A 15,834-nucleotide genomic window follows, 5' to 3' on the forward strand; every position below is an offset into this window, starting at 1 on the left:
GGGAGGCAGAGGATGCAGTGAGCCAAGATTGCACCATTGCACTCAAGCCTGGGCAACAAGAGCAAAAACTCTGTCTCAAAAAAAAAAAAAAAAAAAAAATCATCATTCTCAGCAAACTATCGCAAGGACAAAAAACCAAACACCGCATGTTCTCACTCATAGGTGGGAATTGAACAATGAGAACAGATGGACACAGGAAGGGGAACATCACACTCCAGGGACTGTTGTGGGGTGGGGGGAGGGGGGAGGGATAGCATTAGGAGATATACCTAAGGCTAAATGACCAGTTCATGGGTGCAGCACACCAACATGGCACATGTATACATATTTAACAAACCTGCACGTTGTACACATGTACCCTAAAACTTAAAGTATAATAATAATAAAAAAAAAGAAAAGATAGAATGGGGAGCTTTTGCCTTAAAATGTTCAAGCCAAAAGTAAAAATAAGAAGTGGGGCCAGGCACAGTGGCTCACACCTGTAATCCCAGCATTCTGGGAGGCTGAGACAGGTGGATCACCTGAGGTCAGGAGTTCTGGACCAGCCTGACTAACATGGTGAAACCCCGTCTCTACTGAAAACATAAAATTTGGGTGTGGTGGAGGGCGCTATTTGGGAGGCTGAGGCGGGAGAATCTCTTGAACTCAGGAGGCGGAGGCTGTAGTGAGCCGAGATTGTGCCACTGCACTCCAGCCTGGGCAACAGAATGAGACTTTGACTCAAAAAAAAAGAGTGGGAGAATTGGCAAAATGTTAAAAATTGCCAAATCCACAGGGTTTCTTTACTATGTTCTCTGCTTTTATTTACATTTGAAAGGTTCCGTGTCCATTTTGTCATTTTAAGGTACCCACTGAATGGAATTAAATGAATCTTCAAATCAGAAAAAAAAAAAACACAGAATGCTGAGTGCAAACGTCATGAGTGGAATGAGACTTATAATGTGATGCCAGCAAGTCTGAAAGGTGTTCCATAGTATTTATGTAAATATGTTAGTTACATTTTTCATAAAATGTTACATTTTTAACTTCTAAAATAAAAATATATCCCAAACAGTAGAGGAAGGGCAGGAGAAATTAATGCAGAATTACATTTTTCATAAAATGTTACATTTGTAAACTTGTAACATAAAAATATATCCCAAACAGTAGAGACGAAGGGCAGTAGAAATACTTGGATATAAGGATAGATGGATGGATCGTAGAGAAATGGATGGAATTAAAGGAGGAAGACAGTGGGACACAGACACAGTGTGTGTACTCATCCCAAACATGGACAAGCCCCCGGGGGTCTTACCCGAGGCTCCTGGCTTCTGGCTGGGCTGGCCCGCCTGGTGCACACTCTGCTGTAACAAGTTGAGGCACTCCCCAAGGCAGCTGAGGGTGGCAGCAGAGGTAGCTTTCAGGAGCAGCAGGTCCTGGTCCAAGGCAGTGAGGGGGCCAGACCCTGGCAGGGACTCAATGGCGTGCACAAGGTTCTTCTGCTGCCCTTCCACCTGGTTCATCATCTACAAAACAAGAAGACAGTAAGGAGGTGACGGGCAGAAGTTCTTTTCGACAGGCTGGGGAGGCGGCAGATAAACAACAGAAGTGGGTAAAACTAGGTGAGGGTCAACTCAGCGTGTTCGGGGCACATTCGTCTTTTGATAAATACTCAATCCTGGGTGAAATCTGTCAAGGCAAATTTAGCCAAAGGCACTCTAATCAATAGAGAATTTGTGAACTTTAAAGCTAAAAGGGGCCATTAGGGCGATCTGGGTATATCATTTTACAGATCTTCTGGAGGTAAGTCAATAATAAATACATTGAAAGCAGTCCTTGCAACCACCTTTAGAGTCCTTCTTCTATGGAAGATTATCTGAGACAGCAGGTGCACTGTGGCTTTCCCTCCTTGCTTTTCCTCCAGCTCCAAACCTTAACTCTTTGCTAGTCCTGTTCAGAGTTCACGAAGTGGAAGGGAAATCTGGGGCTGGTGTTTGTACAAAGGAGATTACAAAGAAACCAGTGCTGAGCCCCCTTCGCTCACTTGCAAAAAAAAAAAAAAAAATGCTAAACAGGACATGACCTTCTTAACACCAGGAGAGACGTCAGGAAGAGAAAAACCAGAAATTCTAGACCCAGCCCTACTCCATGGCTTAAGCTATGACAAATAATCATATCTTGTGGCCTGGCTTCAATTCATAAGCTTATCATAACAACAAAGACAAACAGTAGTCTAATGGTGTCTTTGAACTAACAAATCAAAAAGAAAAGAACACAAGATCTAGAAAAGGACTTTAATGGTTATCTTGTGAAGTTCATCCTCCTCATGTTTTATAACATCCCACTAAACAGGATGATGTACATAAAGCGCTTCGGCACCATGTCTAACAAATAATTAGCGAGTCTAAGAAGTGGAGGAGCTCAAGCAACCCGCCCAAGGTCACAAAGCCCATTGACATCAGAAGCAGGAGTAAATTCCTGTTCTCTGGTCCGCTGTTTTTTAATCTTCTCCACAAAAGCTGTTTTTATTTGAAGCAACATCTCCTACTTTGTCACTGTCATCCCTGGAGGATCCTTGTCACCATGATGTCACCAGTGGGAAGAAGCAATAATTCTGTAAGGACTGCCGGACTTGGACACAAAGCTCGTTTCTTTTTTGCTCAGCCTTTTTTCTCTTTCCTTTTGAAACAAATACCTGCTATCGGCGATTACTTCAAAACGATGTTTTTAAAAAGATTATTGTTAATAGACATGTTCCACAGATGTGGTTTGAGCGTTCTCATCTTAGTGTACACATCCATAATCTGGCCATGCAAATTGTTTTTTTGCAGATTACAGAGGATCTACCTAGCCATTCTGGCTCCTAAAACAGTGCCTAGAAATAAGGAGAGCTCAATAAGTACTCATTTCTTCTTCAGGTCTTTGTTTAAAAGTCACCTTTTTAGCTGCGTGCAGTGGCTCATGCCTGTAATCCCAGCACTTAGGGAGGCGGGTGAAACACCTGAGGTCAGGAGCTCGAGACCAGCCTGGCCAACACGGTGAAACCCCATCTCTACTAAAAATACAAAACCTAGCCAGCTGTGGTGGTGGGCGCCTGTAGTCCCAGCTACTCAGGAGGCTGAGGGAGGAGAATTGCTTGAATCCAGGAGGCAGAGGTTGCAGTGAGCTGAGATGGCACCACTGTGCTCCAGCCTGGGTGACAGAGTGAGAAGCCATCTCAAAAATAAATACATAAAATAAAATAATAAAAGTCACCTTCTTGAGAAATCTTCCCAAACCACTTCATTTAAAATTGCACCTCCAGGCCGGGCACAGTGGTTCACGCCTGTAATCCCAACACTTTGGGAGGCTAAGGCGGGTGGATCACTTGAGGTCAGGAGTTCGAAACCAGCCTCGCCAATGTGGTGAAACCCCGTCTCTACTAAAAAACACAAAAATAAGCCAGGTGTGATGGCGGGCACCTGTAATCCCAGCTACTCAGGAGGCTGAGGTAGGAGAATCGCTTTAACCCAGGAGGCAAAAGTTGCAGTAAGCTGAGATCACACCACTGCACTCCAGCCTGGGCGACAGAGCAAGACTCAGTCTCCAAAAAATAAAAAATAAAAATTGCACCTCCAGCCCAATCCCAGGCACACCTATCTTCCTTACCAACCTCATTATTCTCCACAGCATTTACCTCCTTCCAAACTAACTTGTAATTTCCTTATTATATTCATTTATGCTAGTGTGCAAGCAGGAATCATTATCTGTGTTGTCTGCTGATGTATCCCAAGTACTGTAAGTACCTACCTATTGAATGAATGAATCCAAGTCTCCCTCCTCTCACAGAAGTGCAAGAGAATCCATTTATGACACTCTACAGAATACTTGATAAACATAATATGGCTGAAGATTTAGTAACAGATAATACCTCCATTATCAGTTTGCCAAGAAGTACTGCCAACTAGTTAAATTTAACTTCAAACAAGATAAAACGTCTATGTATTCTCTGACATTTGTATGTATAAATGCTAACAGGGAGAAATGGATTTCGAGCTATTTGTAGTCAGCATTTCTGTAAATTCCTACCATAAAATCCTGTCTTAGAAAAATGTACTGAAAAGAAAGAAGAAATCATGATGAAACATGATGCATTATGTTTTTATTATTATGAATGATGCCATAATCTTAAGATTTTATTCACCTTAAGAGAAAAGGTGAATAAAATCAAGCCATAAACTATATGGTATATACTCATTTCTAATCAACAAAAAGAACTATATTCCAATTATACAGTATAGGATAATTATTATTCATAAACAGAAGACATTATGAAAATCTTAGATAATAAAAACACGAAACCGGCTTAGAGAATATTCTTCTCTATTACAACAGATGCACGTGCTCAGAGATGGAATCCACATACTAGCTCTCTAAAAAAGCATTCAGGCCAGGCGTGGTGGTTCACGCCTGTAATCCCAGCACTTTGGGAGGCCAAAGAGGGCAGATCACTTGAGGCCAGGAGTTTGAGAACAGCCTGGCCAATATAACAAAACCACATCCCTACCAAAAAAAACAACAAAAACAAACAAACAACAACAACAAAAAAAACAAAGTTAACCAGGCATGGTGGTGCACCTGTGGTCCTAGCTACTCAGGAGGCTGAGATGGGAGGATCCCTTGAGCCCAGGGGGTGGGGCTGCAGTGAGCTGTGACCACACCACTACACTTCAGTCTGGGTGACAGAGTGAGACCCTGTCTCAAAATAAATAAATAAATAAATAAACAAACAAACAAAATAAAATAAAAATAAAAAGCATTCATCAGTATTTACTGAGAGCCTATTGCCAATAGCAACGGCAGGTAGCCTTTAAAGGCAGTGGGTGGGTTTGGCAGTTACGATGACTGGGGAAGAACTATGGCACTGAAAGCATAGGGCCCAGGAGTGCTAAATGTCTCTTGAATTGGGGCACAGTCCTGTACAACAAAGAACACCGCCGTTTAAAATGCTAACAGTGCCCCTTGAGTAACCCTTTGCTAGAGACACATCAGTAACCAGGCACCTCATGGCTTTTGACTTCTTTCTTGAGAAACTGAATGCTAAAAATAATACAAGCTTTACAGTGATTGGCACACAGTAGACCTCCTAAAGATTCGTTTTCTTCTCATTTTCCATGAGATGTGAAACAGAACTCTAGTCTTTAATGACACAATCAATGCCAATCTTCACTTTACGTTAGCTTCATCAGAATCCAAAAGAAGTTGATTGAACCCTGAAAGAAATGTAGGATTTCTAGCCTTGGAGCTGTGCATCACAGTTATTACTGCTCTAACACTTGCTAAGACTGGGAGGCACTGATGAAGACTCTTCATCAGACTTCCGAAGAACAAGTTTTAGCTATGTCCATCTCTCTCTCATTTTAATTAAGGGCACATGTGAGATGATAAATGTGGTACTGAAAGGCTGAATGCACCAAAAATATCAACAGCAAATTCTTAAAGAGGGTTCCTTCTCCCCTTCACGGTGCCTACCAGCTTATCAACAAAGGAGCAAAGCCCAACCATCAACAAACAGACTCACCTAGATCTCCCAGCCTTTAAGAAAATGTTGAACCATTTACTTTAATTACGAAGTTTCAAATTATAACCCCAAATACTTCCTCCAAGGCACACCAACATTAATCATCCATGATTGTTTAAAAACAAACAAACAAAAAGCACAAATTTCATTTCTTTCTGGAATTTAGCTTCCACGATCAAAGCATCGTGATGTTGTAACACGGGCACAAAAACAGAGCCCCAAATTAAATTTCAGAGATACAACCACCTGAAAATATCAACTCTGAGGTTGTAAAAGAGATGAAACGTAGGTCAAGTTGAACTTCACAGATAAGAAACTTCTCAGAGAGGGAATAAAAATTCTATGGCCTGTTTCTTACACTACAAACAATAACACACGCATTACAAAATCAAATCATAGGAGTTAATGTTAATAGCATCAGTGGCTGCAGAAAAAGAAAAAAAACAAGTCAAAAAAGCTGAAACGAAGATGCAAAGATCAAAACCCAATGATATCTAGCTCAACAAGTTTAAATCTGGGTAAAGCAAGGGCTGCGGGAGACAGCAAGAAGATAAGGGCCTCATTTGTCTTGACTGCTTCGGATTTTTCTGAGCTGTAAACCCTGTGCAGGTTTCAGAGGCACCTGCAAAGTCCAATCCTGATGGGTCAGGTGTCAACAAATTTGACAACTTCAGTCACTCCTCCATTACTCTCCAAAAGCTCAGCATGAAGCAGCTCCTAAACAAACATTCCTAATCCTAAAGAAACCAAAGCTGCTTGTCTTGTTGGCAGACCCTCAACCGGTGCCCCAGTGCCTTCGATAACTCAATCTGTCTGGCTTGGAAGGAGACCATACAATTTGATGCCACATACAAGATGGCCTTGGTTTGGCATTTCTCTTCAGTCTGGTGCTATTCCTGAGTCCCTGCTAAGCTCCCCTCTGAGTCAGGGGATCAGTCCTTGGTTAATGCAGGCACTTTTTCACTTGGCCAATGTCCTCACCTAAGCTTTAAAGCTGTGCTTCAAGGATTTTTTTTTTTTTCTTAGACAGAGTTTCAATCTTTATTGACCAGGCTGGAGTGCAATAGGTTGACCTCAGCTCACCGCAACTTCCGCCTCGCCTCCTGGGTTTAAGTGATTCTCCTGACTCAGCCTCCCGAGTAGCTGGGATTACAGGTATGCACCACCACGCCCGGCTAATTTTGTATGTTTAGTAGAGACAGGGTTTCTCCATGCTGGTCAGGCTGGTCTCGAACTCCTGACCTCAGGTGATCTGCCCGCCACAGCCTCACAAAGTGCTGGGATTACAAGTGTTACCCACCATGCCCGGCCGCTTTATGGATCTTTAAACCAAAACCACACACACACACAAACAGCTTACTGTCTGCCTTAACATAGCTGCTTTATTATCCTATTCCACTACTCTCAGGAGCATTAATTTTCCAGGGGACTCCATCCCAGAAATGGTTTGATGATTCATTATAAGAACTTCCCCAAATGTTCATCAACGCTTTAATAAAAACCATCAACACTCTGCCCTCTAAAAGTCTTTGAATGCCTTGCCTCAAAATCCTTGCCTTGTTGTTTTCACTAATCCTGAACTGTTAAATCTTGATTCTTAATCTTAATCCTAATCAAGTCTCCACATTGTATACCAAACTTCCAGTTCTTGATAAATTCTGACCTTGCCTTCCCCGCTTGGAGACAGAGCCAGTGCCCTGTGGAGGTGGTGTTCTTCCTCACAGTGGCAAACAATAAAGTCAGCCTTGTTTTATTAACAAATTGTAAGTTGATATGTGGCGAGCTGGCTTTCCAATCCACAACCCCCTTCTCCAAACATCTGAGTGTTGGGGCACAGTCAGTCCTGGTCTCACACCTGAACAATTTTGTCTTCTCTCAATGAGCTGCCGACTTTTTCTACCTGACCTTCTACCTTCGCCCTATAATTCCCAGCCTATGTCTCTTGTTCTACACCTCCTGGCACAACATACACCTAAAATGATAGCTCTCCAAGCATTCCCTTTAGGCAAGGTCCTGAGCCCCTGGGGACACTGCTCCTCATACCCACAAACACAATCCTGTGTAGGCCAGTCCCAAACAGTTCGTGACTGCCAAGTATCTGTTAAGCCTGTTTTAGTGAGTGGAGAAAGAAAACCCCCATCTAGGGTACAGAACTTCCAAAAACACATTTCTCTCAGTAGGGCTAAGAGTGTGACGGTGGCAATAACGGACAAGATGAGCGGAAGGAAGAGGGATCCAGCTCCAGTGGAGAGAGGGTGCTGGCTAAACAGATGACAATGTTACAAAATAAAAGAAGAAAGGAAAAGACATAGAAAGAGAAGGGAGAAACCAATATAAGAAATATCACACTGTATACTATAAACCAAAGGAAACAAACAAATAAAAAAAAGGTAAACAGGCGGCAGGATCTCAAAAACAGTGACCACTAGGTCGTCAATGAGCTTACTGCAGGAGTCTGCAGACTTCTGTAAAGGGCCACATCGTAAACACTTTAGGTTTTGCAGACCATATGTTCTCTGTGGCAACTACTCAACTCTGTCACTGTAGCTTGAAAGCAGCCAGAGGCAATGAATAAACAAATGGGCATGGCTGTTTTCCAGTGAAACTAATATTTTTATTCACTCTCAGTTTTGGTGTCAGATAAGATCTTTTCTCACTCATGTTGTGATTGTCCTGGTTCTTGATATGACTGATGATTTTCAATTCTACCCTAGATATTTTGGTTATTATGTTAGGTGACTCTGGGTCCCATTTGCTTTTTTTCTTTTTTAGGCTGGAAGTCTCATGCTTAAGTTTAGAACATAGGTCCTGGCCTGCTTGTATGGGCTGTGGTTCCAATGACAATCTCATTTCAGAGCCATTGTGGTACTATTTTGATTTGCTTCTTCATCTCCTGCCTCTGGAGCCTCTACTGGTCCCTGTTACTGTTACCAAAGGGGACAGAAAGAGCTTCCCCAGACCTCTGACTGGTGCCTCTAGTCGAAAGAATGGAGTTTCTAGCCTTCCAGGATGGGAGCAGGATTACCCTTGCTCATGCCCATAGCTGCACCTTGCCCCCAACTCTGGGTAGGAGGGGAATCTCAGGCCCGAAGTCATTTTTTTATGCCTAACGGTATAATAGTCTGCTTTCCTTTCAAAGGTGTATAAGTGTAGACACCCTATTTCCACTTCCAAGTTGAAGACTGCTTCATAAGCAGATCTAACTGGCCGGTTGGAAGTTGTACTAATCTTTTTGGCAATAGAATCTATTCTCCCTTTCAGGAAATTGGCAGAAGAGATGCATTCATTATTTCTAGATATTTACCTGCTTTCTGGATTCATACTTACTTTGCTTTGGACTTCATGGTGTCATTATTGAAGCTGACCATCACTAAGTAACTTAAGCCATGATCCCAGGTTTTTCTGTCCACCCTTGCCCCTGGAAGGCAGGACAGGCTAATGGCATTTTGAAGTTCAACAATTTGACACTTTATCATGTGAGATGAGAGGGATGGAACAAAAGAGTGGTTGAAAGGACAACCCAAAGACCTAGAACATCCAAAGCTTTTTCTGGTCCTTCCATGGTTTGAGTTGGTATCAAGAAATCTCCAGTGTTGTCTCTAAACCAGCCCATGCTGTTGAGGGCAAAAGGTAAATGCAAAATTCTGAATTGCACCTACACACTCAAAAGACACTTTCTGAAGATGGGGGGAGATAAGCCCTCTGCAGTTCCAAGAAACTGATTCCTTTCTGTCATTTCTTCACCTTTGGCTTTTCTACAATCATTGCCTTACCACTCCCAATAGTAACATCACACTGCACAAACATAAAATGCAAATTTTATCTTTACAAACTCCTTAGGAGGAAACCGTTACTGAGATCCTCAAGAAATGTGAGATCATAACACAACTTATCTTACGGGTCTGTCAAGTCTGCCTCTTGGCAGGCAGGAAACCTGAGTTCAGAGAAGCTGAATGACTGTGCCAAAGTCACAGCTTCACTTTCCTGGCAAGGCATAACTCACCATTAGTCCTCCGGCTCCACTTCAGCGCCCTTTACACTCTGACACATGCTCCGGTGGACTTCCTCATATTTCTTTCACATATTCTAGAAGCAAAAAACTATCTCCTGCCTCAGAAAACAATGAGAAGGTTTCTTCCTTTCCACTGTCCCTCAGCCCACCCATTCTCACCATCTGGAAACCAGCTTTTTCGGTTTTGCTTTCCGATTACAAAAGGCTGGCTCATTCCATCAACAACCATCCCAACAGAATCAGACAGTAAAAACAGTTATAAAGAAGGAAGTAAAGTTACCTGTCATCCCACTTCCTGGAGATAAGTGCTGTTAACATTCTGGTATTATTCTGACTCTTTTTATTTATATGTACACACACAGAGGTATATTATTTTATCTTAAAAACATCACCCCTTATATATAATTGTATAACCTTTGATCACTTTAGAATGTATCATCTCTAACACTTGGGACATACTTCAAAATAACCCAATGGGGGTAAAAGGGCAAGGATGAAACAATATTGGCTTTGGGGGTAGCTAAAGCTGTTGATGGGGACATGGAAATTCAACATGATCTTCTCTAGTGTATTTACATTTGAAATTTTTCATAACAACGATGTCTTTTAAAATAGGGGGAAACCTCCTCTTGGCTTTCACATTTTAAATCTTAAATGTTACTATTGCAGGCCGCAGGCACGACAGGCAATGAGCAGGTGAAGAACCAATGGAAAAGTGTTCAGAAACTCCTGTGTTAGCTAACAGGCTTCTGAATGTATCACTGTGGTCCACAGAGAAGGCTGGAGGAGGTAGCAAGGAGATGCTGTAACAGCTGCTACAGCCTTAAAACAAAGTTGGTGTCTCTTTGGACTTTAAAATTGTACCTATGCAGCTTATTTTTGTTTAACCAAATAAACATGAGGGTTTTTCCATGAAAATTAAATAAAATAGGGGGAAAATATACTGTTATGATTGAAATGTATCCTTCACCAAATTCATATGCTGAAGTCCTAATTCCCAGTATCTTAGAATAGAACCCTATTTGGAGACTGGTTCTCTATAAAGGGAATCAAGATAAATAAGTTCTTGAAGGTGGTCCCTAATCCAGTATGACTGGTGTTCTTATAAAAAGGGGAAATTTGGGCCAGGAATAGTGGCTCATACCTGTGAATTCCAGCACTTTGGGAGGCTGAGGCAGAAAGATCACTTGAGGCCAGGAGTTTAAGACCAGCAGTGAAGACATGGGGAGAAGATGATCATCTACAAGCCAACACATCCTTCTCTCATGGTGCTCAGAAGGCACCAACTCTACCAATGACTTGATTTTGGACTTCCAGCCTCCACAACTGTGAGACAATGAATTTCTGTTGTTTAACACACTTTGTCTGTGGTACTTTGTTAATGCAGTACTAGTAAACTAACAAACACATCACAGACATCTTTCCACACCAATAAACACAGATCTCATTTTAATGATTGCATGTATAAGAGCTTTTACCTCCAAACAAAGTAGGTCTTGGCTTTAGAACAAAAGTTCCTTCAAAGCAATCTCTATCAGTTTTTCTCATGTAATTTTTGCTAAAGGAAATACTGAAGTGGAAGAAAGATTTTCAGAATTGTGTAACAGAATATGCTGTAGAAGACCAAAAATATACCACCCCAAAATATAATTATAGAAGACCAGAATATGCCTCCCTAAAATATGCCTCTTTGGCATAAGGATTATTTTGAGAAACTACAGACACCAGAACAGCTCTGAAAACAAAGAAGTTATCCTTTTGTAAGGGAAATTTACATTTATAAAGCAAGTCTCCATTCTCTGAACCAGGAAGATAATAAGGATGACTAAACTATAGAGCCTCATCAATGGAGAAGGCACAAACTTAAAAATCTGCATATCAAAACTTACTAATGTTTACAGTACTTTTCCTGGATACCTCCCCAAAATCTGCCTTCCCCTCACCCTTCTTAATCTCAGAGGAAGACGATATTTATGCCTGAAGCCTGTCACCTCTTTGAGAGTTACTCATTTCTCTGAGTACCTCTCATGTATACATGATATGTACATGTACATGTATTAAATTTCAGTTTTTCTGTTGTTAATCTGTCTTTTGTTACAGAGGTCCATCCCAACTAAGAACCGAGAAATAAAAATAAAATTCTGGAACCCCCAACCAAGTAAACAGATACCACTGTTAGCCAAGGGGACCTCAGAGAAACCCTGAAAACAGAGTTCCCAGCCATGACAGGATGGGAGGTCCAACTCCCTCTCTAACTGCTCTTAGGCTTTCTTCCCTAAGGGCGAAACAGAAACCAGCCCTTTCAAACAACTCCACCCCCATTTCAATCAAGCCCACTGACACTCCCCCATCCTTTTGTAGTTTCAACAAAGCAACTGACAGGTATTCCTGATAAGAGACCACTGACCACGAGAGTGGTTCTGGCCAGTCTATGGAGGATGTGCAGTGAGGGTCTTCGTGTCCTCTGCTTCATCTTTTGATGTCAGAGGGCTGAAAACTCCACCCCTGGATCATGTTAATGCTGCATTTTTTTGAACATGGATCTCATGGAGCATCATGAAGCTCAATCGCATGTGTACATATTTCTCCTTTCATAAATATTCATGATTCCTCCTATAGCTTCTTGAATATGTATATTTGGCCACCTTGTTCAGTATAAATCCTGTCTTATTCTTCCCACCCTTGAAGTGCCTGTTTCTGGCTTCTGGCCAGAGACTATGCTTCCCAGCCTGTCAAAATGGCCACCCTACAGGCTGCGGCCGTTTGTGAGAAATAAAGCTCTCCTTTCCAAATTATGAACCTCATCATTGTTTAGTTGACAGAACTATGAAGAGTAAAGAAAAAAATATTTTTCCTCCCCTATGATTTCTACACAATGGTTAAAAATTGTTAATTTAGAAATTCCATTTGTCAGAATTGAATAACATGTAAATGTGTTGGTAACAAGGGGTGCAAGATACAAAAGGAATAATCTCTTAAATTGTTTTCAAAGAAAATGCCACTGTCCAACAGAAGTATTCCGAGTAGAAGGCAAAGGATCAGTGAGTAAGTGCCTCATTTGCTATAATTTATCTATACTCTCTGCCTCCCACACACACAGACACAGACCTGAACGGGATCCTGAATGCAGATCGAGTAGCAGTTACCTCTCTGGACACAAGGTTGGCCTCCCTTGCACAACATCTGAAACTGGGGCTTCTAAGGGAGCTCCCTTCTGCAGCAGGCTACTCTATGTTTTGTTTTAATTAAAAATCTCCTTTTAATACAAAAGAATACTCATCATAGAAAAAGAAATCAAATAGAAAGAAAAATACTCATAATATATCCAATACCAGAGAGAAGTTTTAAAATCCTGGCAAATGTACTTACAGAATTTTTATGTATATATATGGCCAACCCTTAAACAACTTGAGGGCAGAAGATCCCCATATAACTTTTGACTCCCTAAAAACTTATCTACTAATACACCACTGTTGACTGGAAGGCTTACCGATAACATTAGCAGTTGATTAGCACATATTAGCACTGTATTCTTACAACAAAGAGAAAAGAGATGTTATTTTGTTTTTTATTTACTTTTTTTTTTTTTCCGAGAAAGAGTCTCACTCTGTCACCCAGGCTGGAGTGCAGTGGCACGATCTCGGCTCACTGCAACCTCTGCCTCCTGGGTTCAAGTAATTCTCATGCCTCAGCCTCCTGGGTAGCTGGAATTACAGGCGTACACCACCACACCTGGCTAATTTTTTTTGTATTTTTAGTAGAGACAGGGTTTTGCCATGTTGGCCAGGCTGGTCTCGAACTCCTGACCTCAAGTGCTCTGCCCACCTTGACCTCGCAAAGTCTGGGATTACAGGCGTGAGCCACCATGCCCGGCCAAGAGACGTTATTTTAAAAATCGCAAGGAAGAGAAAATATATTTACTATTCATTAAGTGGAAGTGAATCACCATGAAGGTCTTCATCCTTTTCTTCACATTGAGTAGGCTGAGGAGGAGGAGAATAGGAGGGGTTGGTCTTGCTGTCTCAGGGTGGCAGAGACAGAAGAGTTGGAGGAGGTGAAAGGAGAGGCAGTCACACCCAGTTTAATTTGTATTGAGAAAATCCACATATCAGTGGGCCTGCACAGTTCAAACCTGCGCTGTTCAAGGGTCAATCGTACAGTCATCCCTCAGTACCCATGGGGGATTGGTTCCAGGACCCCGCTTGGATACCAAAATCCATGTATGCTCGAGCTCCCTACATAAAAAGATAATAATGTCTGCATATCCTCCCATATGCTTTAGATCATCTCTAAATTGCTTATGACACCTAATACAACGTAAATTCCATGTAAATAGTTGTTATACTTTATTCTTCATGGGAAAGTGACAAGAAAAAGTTTGTACATGTTCAATATAGATGCAATCATCCATATTTTTTCCTGAATATTTTCAATCCTCAGTTGGTTGAATCCAGGGATGCAGAACCCACAGATACGGAGAGCTGACTGTATGCCCTTTTTCAACTTTTTATGAAAATGGCTACAGGCCATAATCATGTTTACAACCTTTTTAATTCAACATACCATGTCAATAAATTTCTATAATACTATTTAAAATACTGCAGAACATTTCATCACATAAATATGCCACAACTTATTGCCCAATTCCCTACGGCCGAACATTACGATGATGTTTAACTTTTTTCTCTATGACGGATTACGATTCAACAAACTCTCTGTATCTAAATCTTAGCATAACTTTAAAAAGATTTTGTGAAAATAAACTTCTAGAAGAGGAACTGCTGAGTTTAAGTGTTTTTTTTTTATAAATACTGCCAGCTCACAACTAAAAAAAATTGTAACAATTTGTATTCTCAGTCGTGTGTGAGCTGTCCTCTGCCCTATCACTCTCCAACATCTTTCTTTCTTAAACAATTTCAGAGGCAAAAAAAATCCAAACCAGTATTTTATTGTTTTAATTCATTGTTCATGTCCCTGCATAATGCAGGGTAAAGAAAAGTTAAGAAGTTTCCGCCAGGCGCAGTGGCTCACACCTGTAATCCCAGCACTTTAGGAGGCCAAGGTAGGCAGATCATGAGGTCAGGAGTTCAAGGCCAGCCAGGCCAACATAGTGAAACCCCATCTCTACTAAATATACAAAAATTAGCCGGATGTGGTGGCACACACCCGTAATCCCAGCTACTTGGGAAGCTGAGGCAGGAGAATTGCTTGAACCTGGGAGGTGGAGGTTGCGTGAGCCAAGACCACACCATTGCACTCCAACCTGGGCAACACAGTGAGACTCCATTTCAAAAAAAAAAAAAAAAAGTTTCCATATCCAGTAAAGAAAATTTAAGGAAATAAGACTAAAGAGGCCCAGTATGGTGGCTCACACCTGTAATCCCAGCACTTTGGGAGGCCGAGGTGGGCGGATCACTTGAGGTCAGGAGTTTGAGACCAGCCTGACCAACATAGTGAAATCCCATCTCTACTAAAAATACAAAAATTAGCTGGGCATGGTGGCACACAATTGACACCAGCTAATCCAGAGACTGAGGCAGGAGAATCACTTGAACCCAGGAGGTGGAGGTTGCAGTGAGCCAAGATTGTGCCACTGCACTCCAGCCTGGGCAACAGAGCAAGACTCTGTCTCAAAAAAAAAAAAAAAAAAAAACCCCTAAAGGGAGTCAGAGAGTATTTTCCTTCATAAGGATGGAGAAGCCTTGTAAATGTCTGGCCATGGGCACCAGCACATGGGGGTGTGATGGTACTCAGCAATGAAAGGGAAAGCAAAGTCCTAAGCAAAGGGAGGGCAGTGCTACTGGAAGAACCAGGTGGACCCAGAAAGCAATAGAAGTCAAAGTTCTCTCCTAAAAGATCCCAGGGACACGAAGAACAAGGGGAAACACTTCCCTCATAGTGCCAGAGAAAACAGGTCTACCTCAACCTTGAGGTCCAACTGCCTAGTTATGATGTCCCCAGAACCCACTAGAAGCCTCTTCCCACCTTCAACAAGCTTATCTAAAGCTCAAGGTCTGGTTTTAGCCCAGCATTTAGCTCAAGGAAAAAAGCACAGAGTAGTCCTTTGCTGCTTCCCCCACATTTATCTTTCTCTTCTCACTCTTTTCAAAATACTTCCGTTATCAAAGCCATGTCAGTAACAGCCACTACACGAATGATAGAAACAGGGCCATTTCACAAGATGGGTGGCAGGGGGTGAGAAGTGCTGGGCTGCAGTTTATAACAGTGCTTTCACAGTCACAGTCTCTAATCCTCCCAGCTCTGTCTTGGCCACAAGCAAGGC

General features: G+C 41.8%; 1 protein-coding gene across 7 annotated transcripts in view; it reads right to left on the reverse strand.

Annotated features, from left to right (window-relative positions):
• OSBPL10 (oxysterol binding protein like 10) overlaps positions 1-15,834 on the reverse strand; it is a 418,377-nt gene that overhangs the window by 85,555 nt on the left and 316,988 nt on the right. For all 7 annotated transcript variants that reach the window (XM_055383346.2, XM_019023911.4, XM_019023909.4 and 4 more), the window contains one exon: positions 1,295-1,505. In XM_055383346.2, coding sequence (XP_055239321.1) covers positions 1,295-1,505 — 211 coding nt within the window. The remainder of the gene's footprint in view (positions 1-1,294; positions 1,506-15,834) is intronic.

Source organism: Gorilla gorilla, chromosome 2 (genome assembly GCF_029281585.2).
Source record: "Gorilla gorilla gorilla isolate KB3781 chromosome 2, NHGRI_mGorGor1-v2.1_pri, whole genome shotgun sequence".
NCBI lineage: Eukaryota > Metazoa > Chordata > Mammalia > Primates > Hominidae > Gorilla > Gorilla gorilla.